This window comes from Dromiciops gliroides, chromosome 2 (genome assembly GCF_019393635.1).
Source record: "Dromiciops gliroides isolate mDroGli1 chromosome 2, mDroGli1.pri, whole genome shotgun sequence".
NCBI lineage: Eukaryota > Metazoa > Chordata > Mammalia > Microbiotheria > Microbiotheriidae > Dromiciops > Dromiciops gliroides.
Window position 1 is genome coordinate 194,800,920 of NC_057862.1, and position 22,149 is coordinate 194,823,068.

The window sequence follows — 22,149 nt, forward strand, 5'->3', positions numbered from 1 at the left end:
TGAATTAGAATAAGGAAGAACATAGGATAGTCGATTGAGAGAGCAGATAAATTCACTTAGTCCAGCTTCATTTGCAAGTATATTCTAGTCCATCACACGCTATTGTTGGGAGCCTCCAGAGGTCACCTCTTCTCTCCTCCCGCAGTAAGAGAGGTTAGCCTCTTCCCCAGATCAGAGGGAGGTCTCTGCACCTCCTTCTTCCCCACCCCCCACCCCGATCTGGAGAAGTCTGCAGAGAAAGGTCTTTCTTGGGTCTTATCTAACACCCCCTCAATGCAGTTTGAGCTCACTCCCTGGCGTCCAGTTTCTCCTTGAAGACAGAGAACAGCCAGCCACTATGCTCTAAATCACAATGCCCTCCTAGAGATTTGGGGAGGGAGGGGAGGCTCTGCCTCCAGCGCTGGGGCTAGAGATCCCTGGGGTGCAGGGATGTGGCTGAGGGGATGAGCATGAAGGGGAGACCCTGTTCACGGCAGGTGGGGAATAGGGTAGGGGTGGGAGTGATAGAAACTAGGTATGACACGACTCGGGCCAGCGGGAGATGAGACGCTAGCCCAATGTAGGATGACAGAGATGGAGAGAGCCAGTCTTACAGAGACAGGCTTCTGGGAGCAGCAAGATGGCTCCCCCCTAGGCCCCAGGAAAAAGTCCTAGCGAACAGCTCTTGCTGCTAACCAGCCGGACCCCTGACCCTTTCCTTTGGGTCCCTTACCTCCCTCCGCCCCTGCCTCGTGCCTCAGCCCAGGTCCAGCCGCAGCAGGTTCGAGTGAGGCAGGTGGGAGGGGGAGGGGGAAAGGCAGCTAGGGAGGGGGAGGGGAAACCTAGGGAGGGAGACTGGGGGGGGGGGGAATAAGGGAGCTAGGTCCCCGCCCCTGCGTATAGTGAGCCCCGCGGCCTCGGATTGCCCCCTCTCCAGACAAGAGCTTCGGCCCCGCCCCTGCAGTGCTGGGGCTCCGCCCCCTGACGAGATTCGGCCAATGAGAGGCTTCACCCGTAGCCCTTTAAGAGCCGCGCACTCTCCTCGCTGCAGCCTGGTTCTCGCCGGCCTAGCGCGCCAGCGGAGGTTTCCATGGAGACCGAGGCTGGGCCCGGGAGGCCTGCCGGCGTTGCCATGGAGACAACTCCCGGGCTGGGGTTCTGCAGCCCCGGCGCGCGGTTGGTTCAGAGCCCCGGGGAGGTGCCGCGCGAAGCTGGGGTGGCGGCCGCACGCTGGGACCCGCGGAAGCACTCCTTACTCATCGTGATCGGAGACATCGGCACCGAGAGCCAGCTTCGGGCCGTTCGGGTCCACCTGGAGCAAGGTGAGAACCATAGTACCGGCTGCGCTCAGTGCATCCTCCGCCCCGTGTTGCTAGTCCTATCTACATCGTCTAACCCGTACATCTTCATCCTTCATCTCAAATCTCCACATCCCCAGCATCCCGTGCATTTCATTTATCTACACCATTTACCTAAGGCAGCTGCTTTCTCCGTCCTATACATCCTCTATTTCATACGACCCCAGCTTCCCCCATGCGTTAACCACACCTAGCTTCCCATGCCCTTTCCGAACTCCCCACTGCTGTCCTGCAGTCTCCAGGGGGCTCTGTACAGCCCCCTCATACGGGTCCGGGTTCCTCCCCCCTGTGTCCTGCAGTGTCTCAGGACCTCGAATCCTCCCAGCGATCCTTACCCCTTCCTGTAGAGTTTTTAACCTGGTGAAACTCCCAAGTCCCAGGCCAACCACCCCAATCATGGACCCTCGGGGATGGGGGAAACACCACGGCTCTTTTCGGTTGCCTCAGACAGGTCTCTGAGCCTCTGGGAGCTAAGGTGCTAGCTAGGGACCATGATTCGACTTCTGGGGCCTATGGCGCAGCACTGCAGAGACACTACCTGCGGGGGACTCTCAGCTGCTTGTGGGGTGGAGCAGAGGAGGGGGCAGAAAAGGAGAGTCTAGAATCTCAAATAGCTGAAAGCTTTGAAGCAGGAATGACAGCAAAGTGAGCATAAAACTAGGGTGTTTTATTTATTTATTTTCTTTTGGCCAATACAGCATTAAGAAAACTTTTATAGAAAATTCTTAGATTTAAAAACTCATTCTTTAAAAAGTTTATACCACCCTGAAATAGCCTGGAGAAGGTGAAAGTGAAGAGATGGTGCTGGAGAAATTTTTCTTAGCTTTGCAGATGTGCCATTGATTCTGATATCTGAGACTATATTTTTACACCTTCTGCATGCCTTGCAGCTCTTTTCCTTCCTGCACCTGCTACTTCTCAAACCTTGACCGTTTTGACCCCATCCCTCTCTCTATTTGTCTCTCAGGGATTCTTTCATGGAACATTGACTTATCTGCCTGCAACCTGAATCAGCAGCTGAGACTCTTCATCACCCGGCACTTAGCCCACTTCTCCTCAGAGGTCAAAGGTCAGGTCCATCTGCAATTGTCTATATCCTTTGGGTGAGGGCTGGACAGATGGGTAGGACATGGGTCTTGCTATTGGGACTTCAAACCAGAAAGGGCTGGGCCTTCTGGGAATTCCAGGATCCTTGGAACTGGTGGGGAGGAGCCCAGTGTTTTATTGGAGGGGGTTGGGGTGAGGGGCGGTGCAGGGGAGAGCTGTGGAGATCTGGCTCAGCCAGAAGAGAAGGACAATTTGGTGGCAATCGTTAGAATGACATTCATTAGTCCTCTCTGTAGGAACTATCTACTTCTCCAGTTTTTAAAAAATTTGCCATGGAGAACCTGTTCTCCTCCTGCCTTTCTCTCCTCTTTCTCCCACCTTCCTACTTCAGAGCTCCCATAGTCTCTCCCCATCCCTTTGCATTTTTCATATTGTCACTCACATTCCATCTACCAGTCAGTCAACAAGCATTTATTAAGTACCAGTCACTGTGCTAAGCACCCAGGGTTACAAAGAAGGGCAAAAATAGTCCCTTCAACAAGTTTCCTTGGCTCTCTTTTTGATTTTGTTGGCTCAGCTCCTATCAGGGTTGAGTTCTAGGAACCAAGATTGAGGAAGATCTCACAGGTCTTGAGTGAATCAGAGGTTCTTAGGTGCATTTTTATAGGGCCAATCACATCCTGGGGGAAAAGCTAACTCATAGAGAACAAAAGTCAAAGATTGCAATTTCTCACATTTTGGGTTAGGGTTAGGGTTAGAGACTTCAGAAAGTATAATCTTAGGGAACTCTGATTTTTGGTTGCAAAAGCATTTTCATAGATTCCTAGGAGTCTTCTGGGCCTAGGCTATGAGAAGATGGGTGACAGTGTTGCAAACCCAATATAAAAGCATGAAAAATCATAGCTCAAAAGAAGCATGAGTAGGCACATTATTGGTAAATTATTGGCTCTAGCTTCATAGGTATAAAACATCAGTTGCGCAGTCCCTTCATCTGATTATATGCACACCCTGAACAGTCAGTTTCTGTGTGGATTATCCAAAAAACTCCCCCTCCTCTTCTTCCTTTTCCCATTCTTCCCTCCTATTACCTGCTCACTGACACCTCTAGAAATAGTGCCTTTTTCCTCCCCCTCTTCTTCTTTTTCCTAATCTTCCCTCCTACTACCTGCTCACTGACACCTCCAGAGATAGTGCTGGAGAAGGGGGAGAAGAAGGTTAATATAGTCAATTCCCTATCATCTCCATGTGGATTGTATATTTGGTGGATTATCTGCAATAATTTTTTTTAAATCCCAGGCTGATATCCCTTGGACACCCAGCATACTTTTGGGCCAATCCGCCCTGTGCTGTCAGATGTTGCATGCTTGGGGAGTGTCACCTAATTTTAATACCAGGCTAAATAAGCAAAACATGACTAGATGAATTTGCCTTCTAAAAATAAAACAATGTATTATGAAATCAAACATAAATGGTTTTTTGGATGACCCTCCGAGTTAGATTATCCACATCGTCACTTCTTCCATTAGCATTGATAAGAAAAAAAAAGTAATTTACCACTTTTTACTACTGGATGCTCTGACAAAAACTGGATGTGAGGGAAGAAGAGTAAAACTAACACTTAAATTGAGGTTTGGGGTTCTCTCTCCATTTTAGCCATCCTTAATTAACTATCATTCCCTTATGACCATGGAGACTCAATAACAATAACAGCATACCAATTTATGTTTGTGTCTTGCTTTATGGTTCACAAAGTACTTTCATGCATAGTGCTTCTTTTTAATTTCTCAACAGCCCAATGGAATAGGCAGGCATTCCTATTCCTCTTTTACAAATGAGGAAAGTGAAGGTCAGTTTCCTAATTCCTAAATTGCCCAAGGTCACAGAACTAAGAATTAGAACCCTGGGCCTCTGAATCAAGAATAGGCTGAAACACAGATCAGAATTTAAACCAAGTCATGGAATTCCAGTCTTAAGTCAGGACACAGAGGAACATAAAGAATATCACACAGTCACACTCAGATAACTCTCAGGCAAAAATGTAGATACTCGACCCAGCCCAGGTTTCTTCAAGCACAAGCCTTGTCGTGGGAATTGGGCTCATATATCCCAGGATCAAAGCTTCCCCCACCCCGCCATAGAAAGTACCAGTGTACTGGTACTATTTTAGACATCAACATTTGTTTGGTGGAGATCGATGTCCGTGAGGATAGGGGTGGGGTGTCCTGGAGAATTTCCAGGAAAAAAAAAAGACACTGCTGGACAGTCCCAGACTCACCCTGCTCTGTTTCCCCTCCTCTTCCCTCCAAGCCAAGTATTTTCAAATACCAATAGAGATACATACTGCATCCTCACCAGCTGTCTCAGAGATACCAGCCAGGCCAGAGCAGCTGTAAACACTTCTGGGATGTCTGTGGGAAAGCAAGGTACAAATACAGTCATAGAAATAGAAGAAACCCTGTTAATCATCTAATCCAGGCTGCTCCTTTTTCGGATGAGAATATTAAGATCTAAAGGGGAGAATTGGCTTACTCAAGGTCACATTGGTCTAACTAGGACTAATACATTATGACATTTATGTATTGCTTTAAGTTTACAAATCACTCTACATTATCTCATTTGAACCTCATAATAACCCCATGAGGTAGATATATATTTATATATACATATATAAATAAATTTTATTGCTGAGGAACTAAGACTCAAAGAGGTTAAGGGACTGGCCCAGGGTCACACAGCTAAATGTAGAAGGAGGGGATTCACACCCAGGTCTTCCTGAACCTAAGGCAAGGTCTCTCTCCATAGCGCCACACTACTCTTCAACCCGGTGTCTGCTCCCCTGTGCTTATTCTGCATATGTACTGTACCTTTTCCTTGCCCTCCTCTCCCCACAAGGCCATGGCATAACCCTATTCCAAGAAGCTACTAAAAAGGAAGGAAGTTCATCTTCCAGGATTAGAATAAAGGAACAATACCCTCTTATCCCTACTGCCCCTGGGAAGAGTGGTCTTCTCTGAGAAAGAAACGACCACCACCTGCCTATTGCCTTCTGATGGCCAGAGAATGTCATTGTTGTCGCAGAGGATAGGTCCTGCTTTGCAGAACATAAATGGTGACCTGGCACCTGTCCCTTCAGAGCTTTAATGAATGACAGTTGGTAGGAGCATTGCTTTAGAACTGGAAGAGACCATGGAAGTCATCTAGTCCAAGGCCCCAATTTTACAGGGGAGGAAACTGAGGCCCAGTGATTTTCCCAGGGTTATCCAGGTAAGATGGCAAAACCAGGGTTCAAATCTTGATCTCTGGGACACAAATTCAAACACTCTTTCCATTGTGCAGTGATGGTTTTGTTTGTTTCCAGTCTTATTAGCACAAACTCAGAACCAAATCAGAGTTATGGGTTTAGGATGACCTTTCTACCGTTGAGTATTTTGGGGGCAGGAGTAGAGGGGCAGGGGTGTAAAGGGAAAAAACCATAACTCCAAGCTTGATTATTTGGGATAGGAGCCCTGGTCTACTCATTTTAAATAGCACGAATGGCCCTTAGAGCCTCAGAAACCTAGGAAGGTTTCCAAATTCCCTCCCAAGGCATTAGCAGGTAGATTTATCTATTTTTCAGGCACCATAACCAGGGGCCGAAAGGCCTAAGCTGTTTTCTGACAGGGCGGAGGGCCAAACAGTAGTGACCTGCCCCATTAGAATCACTGGGATGGGCTCAAGCCTTTCTGGATCCCTCTGTAGTATTCTCTCCTTCTCTCTTTAAAGGGAAGTAGAATAATGTGCTTTTAAGAAATTGTGCTTAAGTCAGCATATGTCTCTGTAAGTCTACGGGTTTTTGCGCTGCTCTCTTCAAAATGTCACTCCCCAAACAGGCCAGGAGCTCAGTGGGTGGGTGGAAGCAGAGGGGGAGCTATAGGAAAACTTTTGTCAGAACTGAAACTGTCCCCCCAGAGTATCCCCCTCACTCATTTCTCAACACGAAGTCCCACGAGGTATGTATGAGCAGGGCAGGGAGTGGGTAGAAAATGCCTTTTAAACGCCATCACCATCGGGGAATTGGAATGGAGGACTGGTGGAAAGGGCGTTGCTTGCTGTTATTCCTACTGGTGGTGGTAGGAACGAAGCCTGGCCAGGCTTTTGCTTTAACTTTCCATGTTTTACCTTATTAACCCCGCCCTTCCCCGCCCCTCTGTATTCCTTGGGGGGGGGGGTCACCCCACCCTGGTACTATGGCTATTTTACATCCCTGGATCTGAAGAGTAACCCCTCCCCCTTACTAGGGTACTCCATGACTCAGCTCCTCTTTTTACTGCATAGTTAAGAGGGGGATGGGAGATGCTGGCTGTCCAGGACCAGGGACTGATTCGCTTTCTCTGACCTTCTAGTGCTTGCTGTCTGAGGTCCAGGAGAGATTTTTGGAATGAGGTGACACAACAGAGTGGAAGGCAGCAAAGAGGGTGGGGAGATGATGCAGGGGAAATGGGTAGTTACCGGGATAGGCTGGGAAGGAGGAATGGTGGATAGAAACAGGGGACGAAATAGCTCAGTGAGGAGCCTGACGATTTTGCAAATGGAATGGAAACGTTAAGGTTCGATAAGTTTTCATCCCGACTGCTCAGAGCATTTCACTAAATGTGAGACAGAGAAAGGACCACAGGGAGACAGAAATTAGAGGGGGGTAGTTCAGGGAGCAAGATACCAAGAAGACACAGACAAATCTAGAGGCAGAAAGACCGGGAATGATTCACTCCCCTACCCCCCCCCCATTTTCTCATTAACATCAGAAAACTTGTGTCATTTTTAAGTGGATGGAAAGAATACATCTTAATGCATTACTTATGTGAATCATCGACTTAAGGTAAAAGAAGCTTAAGAAGTGAGTGGGGGAGTGGGTAGAGAGCTGATTCGAAGTGAGGATGTCTCCAGTTCTTCACTGATTAGGTGCTGGGCAAATCACTTAACCTCTCAGTGATTTCAGGCAATTGTCTAAGACTATTGTTGCAGATGAGTGGCATATCTCCGTTAGTAGAGAGAGGTTCCAGACCGGGAATTCTACTGTCATCATCTTAGCTGAGTTAGTTAAGCTCCCTGTACCAGCTTCCCCATTTGTAAAATCAGGGGATTTTACTAGGTAGCCTCTGAGGGCCCTTCCAGCTCTAGGTCCATGACCTTGTGATTAAATCGCAGGTCCAGCCCCCTTCCCCAACCCCCAAACTGAGAGACTTGGCTCCGACATCCCCAGGAAGTCATAGGAGCAAATCAGAGGCTCCTTTCTTCACACTTAGTAACTGGAGAATAATGAACCCTGGAGGAATTCTAGAACATTTCCTAGGCCACACTTATCTGAAGCCTCACAGGTTGTCCCCTCTGCCCCATCAAATAGAAAACCTTAAGCCCCTGCTTTAAGATGGGCCTTTTTGCCCTTCATTCCTTAGTTCAGCTACAGGTTCAGTATTGGGTGAAGCTTCATGAAGCTTTGCACATAGTTCCTTCTCACTGCCTCCCCCACTCCCCAATTTTCCCTTGGCTGTCTCTCTTCTTCCCCATCCTTTCCCTCCAGCCTCTTTGTCTCTTGCTCCTCCTGGGATATGGGGGGGGGGGGAGAGAACGGTGCTTCCTTGAACCTACCAAGAGTAGAACAGATGGTGCTTAACAGAATGGGGGGAAGGGATGGTCATCTGCTTCTTTGTTCCCCCCCCCCATACCTAGCAGAAAGTCCTGTGTATATTAAAGTTCAATAAATATGTCTTAATTGACAGAGTTGGAGAGAAGCCCATTTGGGGAGGGATGGGAGTGGAGCAGAGAGGTTGTATCTCCTGCTTCTTTATGGTCCCTAGTCTCCCCCCAGCCTTCTTTCCCTCAGTGTCTTCCCAAAGGACTCCCAAAGAGAGGTGGAGACACATAAGAAACTCTAAAACAGAGTGGAATATAGAGAGGAAAGAGTTAAGACTCTAGTGCCTCGTCATGGATCCAGCCCCCCCATCCCCGCCCTGATCCCGCCTACCTCCCCCCAACCAGCCAAGCCCTCCCCCCCCAAAGTGCTGCAGACTCTTCCCCATCGCTGCTGGTTGGGGCCGAAGCCACCCGCCTCCATGAGGGCCCCCCTCCCACACCCCAGGGTAAGAGCCGGACTGGAGGAGGGGAGGGGAAGGGAAGGCTGTGGATGGGGGAACGGTGGGCACAGGAGGAAAGGCAGAAGAGGAACTAGGGAGTGGGAGAGGGGAGGACATGGTAGGGATAAATAATGTGGGACTCTGGAACCTAGGGGTGGGGTAGCAGACTGGCCCAGGGATGATCGGAAGAGGGAGGAATTCAAGGGTGGGAAGCCAGGGAGGACCAGGACTGGGGCAGGGAAGCAGTCTAGGCTGTGTCTGTGACAGCCCTGATATAGACCGGGTGGAGCTGTGGGGCTCCGAGTCTGAGGATGTTGCATGGTGATCCCAATACCTAAGCCCGGACCCTCACTCCCTGTGCCTCCTCCCTCCCCCCACCCTTAGCAAGCTGGGGTGACACAGACATCTAGGGAGAAATCTTTGGTGTAAATGGAGGGGATTTGGGGGGCTGGGGGGGGCAAAGACTGGTATAGGGAATGTGTCTTAGTGGGAGGGTCCCTGAGCCTCAGCTGCCAGATTTCCCAGCTGCTCGGAGAGGTTGGGGGGGGGGGAGAGGTGAAGGGGAAGGAGGGAGTGGAGATGGTGCTGCAATGTGCTTCTGCATGGGAGGGAATATTGTGGGGGTGTTGGGGGATCGACTGGGGGAGGGGGTCATTGAAACGTGGCAAGGGTGTCCTCCAGGACAGGCTAGTTTGCAGTGGCTATCCTTTACTGTCAGCGAATGTCAGATCGGGGCTTCTAGAAGCCCCTTTCACTTGCACCCCCTGAGGCCCTGTCCTTGAGGTTCCAGCTTGGCTGGAACCATGGCTGAGATTGGGAGCCTCACCCTCACCATCAGCCATCCTTTCTCTCCCGGACTGAACCCTTGAGGCTTCCAGGCCAGTCCTTTCCTGTCATGTCTCTGTAGCCCCCTCCTCATCTTTGCTTAGCATTCCCAGAGTGAGGGTCCTTGCTTTGAGGGGCACACTCTGTTCCTGCTTCTCCCACACACTCCTACCCCTCACCCCACCCCCCCTTGCAGAGACAGCCAAGAAAATGACTTGTCATGGTGTAGGGGGGAGGGGGGGGAGAGAGAGAGGAGGAGCTGGAGCTGAACACACACACACACACACACACACACACACACACATACACACATAGACACTGCGGCACACTGCAGCTGCTGGAGCCATCCCCCACACACGCCCGGTCTTACTGCGGAGCCACCTGCCCCCTCCACTGCCCTGGCTCAGCACCCCACCCCCACATCCCACCCGGAAAAATGCCCCTATATCCCTGAGGAAGGGGATAGCTGTTAGGGAGCCTTTCCTAAGGGAAGAGGAAGAATGGGGTAAGGTCCAATACCCTAGGCCCCTCACTCCAGTGAAAGGAGTTAAGGGAAAAGGGGAGGAGGATCTGGATTCTATGGGAGTTTGGGGGCAAGGAAGCAGATCAACCATTTAGTAACTGGAACTCTGGGCATGATGAGGACAGAATTGGGGGTTCCTTAGGTACAGAGGGCTCAGAGAAGACCATCAGAACAAAGGGGAAAGGGGGTTCAGATTGATTTCTTAGGGCCAAATAGAATCCTGAAGTGTGGTGCCAATCAGACTGTTTGGTTTTTACCTTTTTGATTGGAATGTATGACCTTTGGATTGTGGGGATGGAGGTGGGCTCAGACTCTTTCCATGGAAAAGTTATGGATGACCCCTCATATCTCCCAACCCAACCCCAGTCCAACCTTTTACTCCCAGACCAGCTCCCTATCTGCTGAATAGAACCCCCCCAAATCCCCTTTCTCCTTCTAAGATTCTTTACTCCTAAAACATAATAGATTTTCTGCCCCCTCCATATCTCTGGATTTCCCACCCTTCCCCTCATTCACTTTGGTCCTGATATCAATATGCCTGTTCCATATTCCTTCCAAATTACATCTTATGGTTTGGGGTCAGATGCACCTTTCTCAGAAATCCCTTTATTCCAAGTCACCCTGGACTAGGGAACTGGAGAGGGCAAGAGGGACCTGGGACTAAGAGTTGAAGATCCCACCCTTATGTCCCCTTCCAACCTAGACCCATGATAATTCCTCTGCTACTTAGAAATATACAAGTAAAAGGCTAAGGGTAAGTCCAGAGGGTGCTGGCTCTTTATTCATCTGCCTGACTCATCACCTCGTTTTTCTATGCCATGGTTTGATTTCTTGCTAAGATTCCAAGAAATGAGATAGGATGTGAATTTGGAAATAGGGATGGGGGGGGGGGAGAGGTAACTGGAATGTTTCTTTTCTCTCCATAGTTCCTGAGGTAGCTCTCTAATTCTTTCCAACCCCTCTCTGCCTACTCTGCTTTCTGTGCTTAGACACAGGGGACATAGCTATGGGAGGGTCAGAAGTGGGAAAGGGGAAATCACAGAATCATAAAATTTTGGAACTAAAAGAGTCTTTAGCTCTTTAGTTTTTTAGCCAGCCAGTTCCTGTTCCCTCATTTTATAGATGAGGAGACTGCATCCAGAGGTTAAATTAATTTTCCAAGGTCATTCTGCTCTTTCAGTAGAAGAATCAGCACTTAAACTCAGGTCTTTTCATTCTTAGCCTGGAGAATTTTTCTATTTACCACATTGCCTTTTCAGACCACTCCCTGCCAGGATTCTCAGGGAGGTTTTTTATCAAACTGGGACTCTTAGGGTTTTCAGAAAGTGATGTGGGACAGGAAAGCTCTGAGACTCTGCTGCTCGGGAAACTGTTGTTATGTGTTGGGATTTGGGGTGTCCAATATGCCCACAGAACAGAGTAAAGGAGTAGAGCCCTATTTCTATTTCTGAATTGTCAATGATGATGGACTTCTTTGAGCCTTTATAAAAAGAATACTGGAAGTGGAGGGGGTGGGGTGGGGAAAGAGAGATACCATCTTCTCATTCCTAACCCCATCAAAGATCTAAAAGTCCAGGGGAAGATACAACTAATCGGGGGTGGGGGAAGCGGAACAAGGATCATGGTCTTGGGGGACCTCCCATCTGGGTCCCTACCCCCAGGCAGCACCAGGAGCATAGGGCTCGAGTTGGACAAAGGCTCCTTGTCAACCAGGGAGTCAGAGGCGGGAGTCCCCATAGACAAAGCATTGGAGTAGGAGGGCAGAGGGGGAGGACTGGGAGTATGCCTGGGTGACTAGAGGAAAAAGCAGATAACCAGTTGGGAGGGGGCAGTCTAGAGGAGTGGTAAGGGAGCAGTCCCTCAAAGGGGGTAGGAATGAATAATAAGAAGAATTGGGGGCAGGTAGGTGGTGCAGTGGATAGAACACTGGCCCTGGAGTCAGGAGGACCTGAGTTCAAATGTGGCCTCAGACACTTGACACTTACTAGCTGTGTGTCCTTGGGCAAGTCACTTAACCTCAATTGCCTCACTTTAAAAAAAAAGAAGAAGAAGAAGAAGAATTATAATAGGCATTTATATAACACCTACCATGTGCCAGGCACTGTGTTGAACAGCTCCCTCAGTTTCTTCATTTGTAAAATGAGGATCATAATAACGCCTACCTTCCAGAGTTGTGAAGATCAAATGAAATAATAATTGTAAAACCCTTAGCCCAGTGCCTGGCACATGGTAAGCACTACAGAGATGTTAGGTGTTTTTTTTTGTTTTTATGTGTATCAAATATGTTGAGCACTTTGCAAATATGATCTCATTTAATCCTCACAACAACCCTGGGAGACAGATGCTATTATTATCTCTGATTTACAGTTGAAGAAACTGAGGCGATATTTGGTAAATGTCTGAGGCTGAATTTGGACTCAAGTCTTCCTGACTCCAGGCCCAGGGCTCTATCCGCTATACCACCTTGCTGCTTCTAGGACAGGGGGCCCAACATGCTATACTCGATCTAGCCAGCCTCTTTTCCTCCCCAAATCCTCACATTCCCTAGTTTCTTCCTCCTTCCAGCCCTGCTCTCCCAACCTCCATCATGCTTTCATCAAGTCAATTATTTCTCCTTTCATTTAATCAGTCCTACATCACCCCTTCCCACCTTTTCCTGTCCACTCCCCGTTTAAAAAATACTCCTCTCGGGATCGGCTAGGTGGCACAGTGGATAAAGCACCAGCCCTGGATTCAGGAGTTCCTGAGTTCAAATCCGGCCTCAGACACTTGACACTTACTAGCTGTGTGACCTTGGGCAAGTCACTTAACCCCCACTGCCCCACAAAAAACCCAAAACAAACAAAAAAATACTCCTCTCTCTATCACAGGCCAACGGACCCTCTGTCATCAAAGTGAGACCCTCGAGACAGTCATCCTGGTAAACCCTAATGCAGGGAGCATCAGCTCTGAGGTGAGGCAGCAGTCCTGTGCTTTTCCTTCTTAACATTGAGATTCCCCTCTCTCTCTCTACTCCCTACCACAGGACTAACAGTCACCACACGTGACTTCTAATTCTCCCTTTCCTACCATCTCTGGGTCTCCCTCCCAGAGGTGCCATAGCAATCTGAGGCTCAATCCAAAGTATATATACATAAAGGAGACTACAGGACTTAATAAGGTGAAGAGAAAAGTACAGCTGTCTCTTGGTCCATTTTTACTTCTTTTTAGGTTTACTCCCTCCTTAGCAGCCCATCAGCTCACAAGCTACTGATCTTGAGCGGACAGAGTTCAGAGCCTGGTGGGGACCTCATCCTACAGAGTGGCACCTACTCCTACCAGAATTTTGCCCAGGTCCTTCACAATCCAGAGGTGAGCTTCATTTGGGGGTTTGGGCTAAGGGAACTCATAAAAGTAGGCAATCACTAGGGGACTGGGGACTGAGAAGGAAGTAGAACCATTGAAGACATCAGAAGGTTCTTATGTTAGAGTCCTCAGCCTAGGGAAGGATGGGAGTGGGGACCCTGGTCAGAGGTGGAACCCAACATCAGATGAGAGGTAGATTAGCGCCAGTGACCATGACTAGGTTTTCCTCCTGTTTCTTTAGGTTGCACAGCTGCTCAGCAACAGAGACCCCAGTGTTCAGGCCTCCCTCACTGTGTCGTGCTTGGGTGAGGGTGATTGGAGCTGCCTGGGCCAATACAGCTCCCAGGAAACCCTGCACCTTCGACTAAACCCAGAACCCACATTGCCCACCATGGATGGTGTGGCCGAGTTTGCAGAATATGTCTCTGAGACTGTGGATGTGCCATCTCCCTTTGACCTGCTAGAGCCCCCCACGTCAGGAGGCTTCCTCAAGCTTTCCAAGCCCTGTTGCTACATATTCCCTGGTGGACGCGGGGACTCTGCTCTCTTTGCAGTCAATGGTTTCAACATCCTAGTGGACGGTGGCTCAGACCGGAAGTCCTGCTTCTGGAAGCTGGTGAGGCACCTAGATCGCATCGACTCAGTCCTGCTCACTCACATAGGTGCAGATAACCTGCCTGGCATCAATGGCCTGCTGCAGCGCAAGGTAGCAGAACAGGAGGAGGAGCAGTCCCAAGGCTCCAGCAGCTACAGCGACTGGGTCAAGAATCTCATCTCCCCTGAGCTCGGGGTGGTCTTCTTCAACGTCCCCGACAAGCTGCGCCTGCCTGATGCTGCCCGAAAAGCCAAGCGGAGCATCGAGGAGGCCTGCCTGACCCTACAGCACCTGAACCGTTTGGGCATCCAGGCAGAGCCACTATACCGGGTGGTCAGCAACACCATTGAGCCACTGACCCTGTTCCACAAAATGGGTGTGGGCCGGCTGGATATGTACGTCCTCAATCCTGTCAAGGACAGCAAGGAAATGCAATTCCTCATGCAGAAGTGGGCGGGCAACAGCAAGGCCAAGACAGGTATAGTGCTGGCCAACGGGAAAGAGGGTGAGATTTCGGTGCCCTACCTCACTTCTATCACTGCCCTGGTGGTCTGGCTGCCAGCCAGTCCCACAGAGAAGATTGTACGAGTGCTTTTCCCCGGGAATGCCCCCCAGAACAAGATCCTAGAGGGGCTGGAAAAGCTTCGTCACTTGGACTTCCTCCGCTATCCTGTAGCCACACAGAAAGACCTGGCCTCTGGCTCTGTACCAGCTAACCTGAAACCCAGTAAGATCAAACAGCGGGCCGACAGCAGAGAGAGCCTCAAAGCATCTGCCAAGCCTGCCGTGGGTAAGCTGGCCAAACGGGAGGAGGTGCCTGAAGAAGGGGCAAAGGAGGCCCGGTCGGAGATGGCCAAGGAGCTGACCAAGAGTGAAAAGAGAGCAAAGGAGACCCCCGAGAAACCTCCAGAGAAGGCGGCCAAGACTGAGAGGGTCCGAACTGAATCCAGTGAAGCCCTGAAGGCTGAGAAGCGAAAGCTGATCAAAGATAAGACTGGGAAGAAGCACTTGAAGGAGAAAGTGTCGAAACTGGAAGAGAAAAAGGACAAGGAGAAGAAAGAGATCAAGAAGGAGAGGAAAGAAATCAAAAAGGAGGAGGGAAAGAGAGAAGAGAAAAAGGATGCTAAGAAGGAGGATAAGAAAAAAGATGCTAAGCCAGAACCCAAGAAATTTTCTAAACCAGACCTGAAACCCTTCACTCCAGAGGTACGCAAGACATTGTACAAAGCTAAGGTCCCAGGTAGGGTCAAGGCGGAAAAGAGCCGGGCAGTCCGTGAGAAGGAAGTCTCCCTTGAACCCCGGACACCTCCAGCCCAGAAGGAGGTAGCACCACCCCCGGCGGTCACTGCGCCAAGAGAGCTAGTATTATCCTCACCAGAAGACCTCACGCGGGACTTTGAGGAGATGAAGCGAGAAGAGAGAGTTTTGCTTGAGCCAAAGGACATCGACAAGGAGGTGAGTCCACAGCCTCCTGAAACTAGGGAAGAAGGGCTCCCCAGCACAACTGGCCTGGGTGTTTTACCTTCTGGCCCAGGCCCGGATCGGGATGAGGCTGTGAAGGAAGAGAAAGAGGTCGTCCCAGAAACCACCGAAGGACCCGCCTGCAAGGTCAGGAGCCCTGTTTCTGGAGCCAAAAAAGAGGAGGTTGAAGAAGCTGGGGAGGTCCAGGATGGGAAGCAAGGGGAAGTTGAGAAGGTTCTAGAAGGGCCAGAGGCCAGAGAGGAGAGTGAACCAGAGACAAAGGAGGATGTGATTGAAAAAGCTGAGCTGGAAGAGATGGAAGGACATCCATCAGATGGAGAGGAGGAAGAGGAGGAAGAGACAAAGGCTGAGGGTTTCTACCAAAAGCACCACATGCAGGAATCCCAGAGGGTCACCTCACAGGGCAGGGAGGCCCTTGGGAGTCGGGAACTGGGACCCCCACAGGGTAAGGCCCCTGAGAAGGAGACATCATCATTCCTTAGTAGCCTAGCTACTCCTGCAGGGGCCACAGAGCACGTCTCATATATACAGGATGAAACCATCCCTGGCTACTCGGAAACAGAGCAGACCATCTCAGATGAGGAGATTCACGATGAGCCTGAGGAGCGCCTTGCCCCACCCAGGTTTCCTCCAGGTACCTATGACCTCTCAGGGCCCGATGCTCCCGGCTCCTTTGAGACCAGCCCGCCCATTGACAGTGCTACACCTTCCGCCCCTGCCAAGGGCTATGGGCCCCCAGAGACAGAACTCCTCACTTACCCTCCTAACATGGTGGCTGCCCCCTTGGCTGAAGAAGAACACGTGTCCTCGGCCACCTCTATCACCGAGTGTGACAAGCTGTCTTCCTTTGCCACCTCAGTGGCTGAAGACCAGTCGGTAGCCTCACTCACTGCTCCCCAGACTGAAGAGACAGGCAAGAGTTCCTTGCTGCTGGACACAGTCACTAGTATCCCTTCATCTCGCACTGAAGCTACACAGGGCCTCGACTATGTGCCATCTGCTGGTACCATCTCTCCCACCTCCTCCCTGGAGGAGGACAAAGGCTTCAAGTCTCCACCCTGTGAGGATTACCCAGTGCCCAGTGAGACTGAGAGGAAGGGAGAGGTTCCAGGAAGAGGCCTGCCCGGAGAAGGAGTTGCATTAGAGGAAGATGAGACTCCCCATGTGGAGCTCTCAGAGAAACTGCGGGATCATTATGGGTCCCCCCTCTTTGACACTCCTGGACCCACTCTCCACTCAGGGGAACCAATCCTTGGGGAACCAGAGGAGCGCTGCTTCAGTCCTGATGATAGCACGGTCAAGATGGCATCACCGCCCCCCTCGGGCCCACCCAGTGCTGCCCACACGCCCTTCCATCAGTCCCCTGTGGAGGATAAATCGGAGCCTCAGGACTTTGATGAAGCAGTTTCCTGGGGAGAGGCTGGACGTATGCCAGGAGTTGGCAAGGAAGACAGTTCTAAGGAAAAGCCCAAATCAGAAACAGTAGAAAGAGAATCAGAAAAGGAGAAGGAGCATGCCCTGGTACCCAAGAGCCCTCACACCCAAGAAACAGCTGTGAGCAGAATCCCACAGATGCCACAACAGGACAAAGCCGCCGTCCTAGAGACTGTGAAGGTGCCAGAGATCCCGGCCCTAATTGCTGGTGCAGAGACCCTTCCTACAGGTCTGGGGGCTTCACTGCAAGAGAAGGACAAGATCCAGAGAGATGAGCCGCCCCAGGTTTCTAGCAGAATCCCTTCACCAGAAGATGCTGAGCCTCTCTCAGTGGCCAAGGCAGCCTTCCCGGACTCTGTCAACAAAGGACCTGCTTCACCGTCTCCCCAAGGCTTAGCAGAACATGACCTACCCAAGGAGCACTGGCCAGGAATCTCCCCCGAGGATACCAGGTCACTTTCTCTCTCAGAAGAGAGTCCTAGCAAGGAGACCTCTCTAGATATCTCCTCCAAGCAGCTGTCACCAGACAGTGTAGGTACTCTCCAGTTTGGGGACCTGAGCCAAGAGAAGGAGGAGAGGGTGCCTCCAGCCCTGGCTGAGCATGCCACTCATCACCTGGCCCCTGCATCTGACCATCCGGCCGTAGGGCTTCCTGTCACGGAAACATCCCCAACACACACTGCTCAGACCCATGTCACAGATGACAGCCCCATCAGAGAAACATCTGCCAGTCACTCCTCTCATACGGAGGCACTGAGAGACTCTACACTCTCTCCTGAAATGACCCCAGGCTCTGGGAAGGATGACCTGACCCTGGACAGCTCTCTCACTAAAGGGCCTAAGCCCTCTCAAAGCCCAGCTGTGAAAGATGCAGCCCCAACATGGGAGGGTGAGGCCCTAGGACTAAACAATAAGGCCTTGGAGCATAAGGGAAAATACCCAGAGCCGAAGGATGAGGCTCTGAAGCAGTATGAGATTTCTGAAGAGAAAGGCAAGTTCTTGGAGGAAAAGGGTGGGGCCCAGGTGGAAAAGGGCAGGGACCTGGAGAAAGGCTGGGAAATGGAGGAGTATAAGGACCAGGAAAAGGACAAGGCTGGAGCAGAGGCCCTGAAAGAGAAGGACAGAGTCCAAGAAGGGGAGGACAAAGCCTTGGAAGGGCACAGGGACTCAGAGCAAAAGATCCCAATGGGGGAGGACAGAACCCCAAAAGAAAAGGACAAGGTCCCAGAAGACAAAACCCTAAAGCAGGGGGATAAATCACCAGACGAGGCCCCACCGCAGGTAAAAATGCCAGAAGAAAATAGGGTCCTGGGAGAAAAAGACAAGGCCCTGGAGCAGAAAGAGAAGACCTCAGAGGACAAAACCCTAGAGAAGACCAAGGCCTCCATCTGGGAATACAAGTCCCAAGAGCAGGAAGAAAAATGCTGGAGGGAACGGGAAGACGTGAGTGGAGAAAGGCAGGGCACAGCCAGGGAAGCTCCAGCGGGAGAACAAAAAGAGACTACTCAGAGGTGGGAAGATGCAGCCCGTGAGCAAGACCGCTACTGGCAAGAACCGGAGGACAGGGCGGCTGAAGAGGAGACGTACTGGAGGGAGCTGAGCTGCGAGAGGAAGGTCTGGTTCCCACATGAACTGGACAGGGCCCCAGGCCAAGGGGCCCGACCACGGTACAGCGAGGAACGGGAGAGCACCTTCCTGGACGAGGGCCCAGATGACGACCAAGAGGTGCTCCCTCTGGATCATGCGCCCAGGAGCCCTTGGATCCCAGATTATAAGAGTTTCCAGGAATCTTCACCACAGGGGGAACTGGAGATGGAGCGTTGGCTCGCAGAGTCCCCGACTGGACTTCCACCAAAGGAGGAGAGGGTAACTCGTTCCCCCTTTGAGATCATTTCCCCTCCAGCTTCCCCACCTGAGCTGGCTGGGCAGGTGGGTTGCTCAGTTCTGGATCATGCTGCTGCTCCTTTGGTCCTAGGCCAAGAGGCTCCTGCCACAGAGCCCAAACCCGTGCCAACTACTCAGAAAGAGCCTACTACGCCTTCCTGGCTGGCTGAGATCCCCCCGTGGGTACCCAAAGACAGACCACTCCCCCCAGCACCTCAGTCCCCTGCTCCAGCACCCCCTACACCTGCCCCAGAGACACTCCCACCTGCCCCCTTCTCTTGGGGTATGGCTGAGTATGACAGTGTGGTAGCTGCCGTGCAGGAGGGCGCAGTGGAGTTGGAAGGAGGGCCATATTCACCCCTAGGAAAAGACTACCGAAAGGCTGAAGGAGAGAGAGAGAGTAGAAGGGAGGATGGGACTTCAAGCTCACAGGTCCTGGAGGCTAGGGAGTGTGCCACAGCCAAGGAGCCTGAGCAGACAGAGCCAGAGCAGAGGGAGCCCACACCATACCCAGAAGACAGGAGCTTTCAGTACGCAGATATCTACGAGCAAGTGCTTTTGTCCGGCTTCAGTTCTGCTTGTCCAAGCAGGGAAACCCCACTGGGTGCAGTGGGGGACCGGCCCCCTCGAATCTCAGCTAAGGAGGAGGCAGCTGGCCGGCACACCCCCGCAGAAAAGGAGCTGTCATCTCCAGCCTCCCCTAAGGACCGAAGTACAGACACAGCCTTCCACTACGCAACATTTCCTGGACAGGGTGCATTGAGGCAGGAGATCGAGCAAGAGCAGGGTCTGGAGCCTGGTCCCATCCCTCCGGCTGTGCCTCCTCGTGCTGCTGCTCCCAGTAAAACCCCGAGTCCCCTTCCTGATGGAAACATCCTGAGCTGCAGACCAGAAGAGGTAACTCTGTCCCCAAAGGAATCAGGTAGAGGGCAGGCAGAATGTTGGGACGAACACACCAGTGACTCTGAACTGGAGAAGGGGGCTCGAGAACCTTCCGAGAAGGAAGCCCGGCCCCAAAGTTCCCCGTCCCCTCCCCCTGCCGAACCTTCCATCCCCAAGGCTGGCTCGGAGGTACCTACTAGTACTTCCTATGGCTCACCCCCTGCCCCAGCTCGGCCTAGCCTGGATTTTCCTGCCTCGGCCTTTGGTTTCTCCTCATTGCAGCCATCTGCCCCGCAGTTGCCCTCCCCGGCTGAACCTCGATCTGCACCCTGTGGCTCCCTTGCCTTCTCTGGGGATCGTGCGTTAGCTCTGACCCCAGGGCCCCCAACGAGGGCACGGCATGATGAGTACCTGGAGGTGACCAAGGCACCTAGCCTAGACTCCTCACTGCCCCAGCTTCCATCCCCCACTTCTCCTGGGGCTCCTCTCCTGGTCCAATTTGCCCCGGCCTGCCTCACCCGCCCTTTCGGAGGGCTCCTCATCTGAGGCTACCACTCCTGTCATCACCAGTGTGACTGAGAGCTTCCCCCTAAGCTTGGCAGCTGGGGAGATGGAGACAGGAGCAGAACCAGCAGGCAGAAGCCTCTGGGACCTAACCGCCCTGAGTCCAGCCCCTCCTGCCACACTGAGTTCTGCTCCTGCCCCCAGCCTGCCTGGGGACATGGATGACGGTACCCTGCCCTGCCGCCTGGAGTGCTCTGGAGCAGTCGCCAAGCCACTGGGATCCTGCTCAAGCCCGCCCAGGGATTGTGCAGCTAATGGCCCCACCGAGGCCAGCCCCAGTCCTCCAGGTCTCCCCACAGCCAAAGAAGTCCAAGAGAAAACCGAGCTTCGTCCAGACTGGGAGTGTGGAGGGTGGCCTGAAGGGGCAGAGAAGTGCACCCGGCCAGCCACCCTATTATCTCCAGAGCGGTCCTTGTATCCAGGAGCATCCACGAGGAGCCAGCCCAGCAGTGCTTCCCCTGAGCCAGAATCTGGGCCTCAAGGATGTGCTGCTGAGTCCTGGCCCTACTGTGGAGAGCTGTCCCCATCTTTTCTCAACCCTTCCCTGCCCAGGTCCATCGATGATAGCGATCCTTCCATGGAGGAGGCACGGTTAGTTGGGCGAGGGGGACGGCGCAGGGTGGGTGGGCCAGGAGGCGCTGGGGGACCGGGCCCTGTGGCTGATGAGACACCTCCCACTTCTGCTAGTGACTCGGGCTCCTCACAGTCAGACTCAGATGTTCCCCCAGAGACTGAGGAGTGTCCCTCCATCACAGCTGAGGCAGCACTGGACTCAGACGAAGATGGTGACTTCCTACCCGTGGACAAAGCTGGGGGGGTCAGTGGGGCACACCATCCCCGGCCAGTCCATGACCCACCCCCAGCTCCCCAGCCTGACCCCCGCCCATCCCCTCCACGCCCTGACGTGTGCATGGCTGACCCTGAGGGTCTAAGTACAGAGGCAGGGCGGGCTGACCGGCTTCGAGAAAAGGAGAAGGGTTGGAGTGGGCGAAAGGCCCTAGGCAGGGCCAAGCCAGCCTCCCCTGCCAGGCGGCTGGATCTTCGGGGCAAACGTTCTCCCACACCTGGGAAGGGCCCCATTGAACGCACCTCCCGAGTCCCACCTCGGCCCCGTGCCACTGCAAGCCAGCTACCACCTTCTGAAGAAAAGGACGGACACAACATTCTGACCAAGGGACTGGTCAATGGGCTCAAGACTGGTTCAAGTAAGTAGCAAAAACAAAAGGAAGAATGGGAGACTGGTGGCTGAAAGAAGGTGGGGGTAGAGAGGAAGTGGAGAGTTAGTGAGAAGGGAGAGGTGGATCCTGGTTTTGGTCCCCTTTATTATAACCAAGACTTCTGACATTTCTTTATCTATAGCTGCCTCAAGCCAGAAGGGTGGCTTTGGCCCTCCGGTGTATGTGGACCTTGCTTACATCCCTAATCACTGCAGCGGCAAAACTGCTGACCTTGACTTCTTCCGCCGAGTACGGGCAGCTTACTATGTGGTCAGTGGGAATGACCCCGCCAATGGAGAGCCAAGCAGGGCTGTCCTGGATGCACTACTGGAGGGCAAGGCACAGTGGGGAGAGAATCTGCAGGTGAGCAGAAGCAGGAAGCAGAGCTACCAAAGAGGGGTAAACCCTAGTTATGACCAACTCTGTCCGAAGCAGAGAGAACATAATCTGAATCTTTCTGGGGACCTTTGGGAGAGAAAAAAAACACCCACTGGATTTGGGAGGACACAAAGGCCCATAAGACTATCGGCTTCCCCTCTCCTTTCCCCTGTATCCTACTAGGCACTCACTTCTTGGCACGTTTCTCCCCCCACCCCTATCCCCATTCAGGTAACTCTGATCCCGACCCATGACACAGAAGTGACCCGTGAATGGTACCAGCAGACACACGAGCAGCAGCAGCAGCTGAATGTCCTTGTCCTGGCCAGCAGCAGCACCGTGGTCATGCAGGATGAGTCCTTCCCGGCCTGCAAGATCGAGTTCTGAAGGGACTGCTTTCCCCTCCCTTTCATATCCCTTTCCCCAGCTTTCCCAGAGAATGGCTGAGGCTGAGTCCTTTGGGAGTGGGGGGGCTATGGAGGCTGAATAGGACAAGATGCTTGGGTTCTGGGGGCTGCACTGAGTG

The 22,149-nt window shown here is 52.1% G+C and overlaps 1 protein-coding gene across 1 annotated transcript; it reads left to right on the forward strand.

Annotated features, from left to right (window-relative positions):
• The first annotated feature begins 1,041 nt into the window (after window positions 1-1,041).
• On the forward strand, window positions 1,042-22,011 carry MAP1A (microtubule associated protein 1A). Its single transcript, XM_043981204.1, is given in 8 exon segments — window positions 1,042-1,301; window positions 2,305-2,406; window positions 12,713-12,795; window positions 13,053-13,193; window positions 13,429-19,956; window positions 19,958-21,233; window positions 21,388-21,608; window positions 21,855-22,011. Coding segments are annotated over 8 exon segments (8,739 nt in total). The 5' UTR covers window positions 1,042-1,069; the 3' UTR covers window position 22,011.
• The last annotated feature ends 138 nt before the right edge of the window (window positions 22,012-22,149 follow it).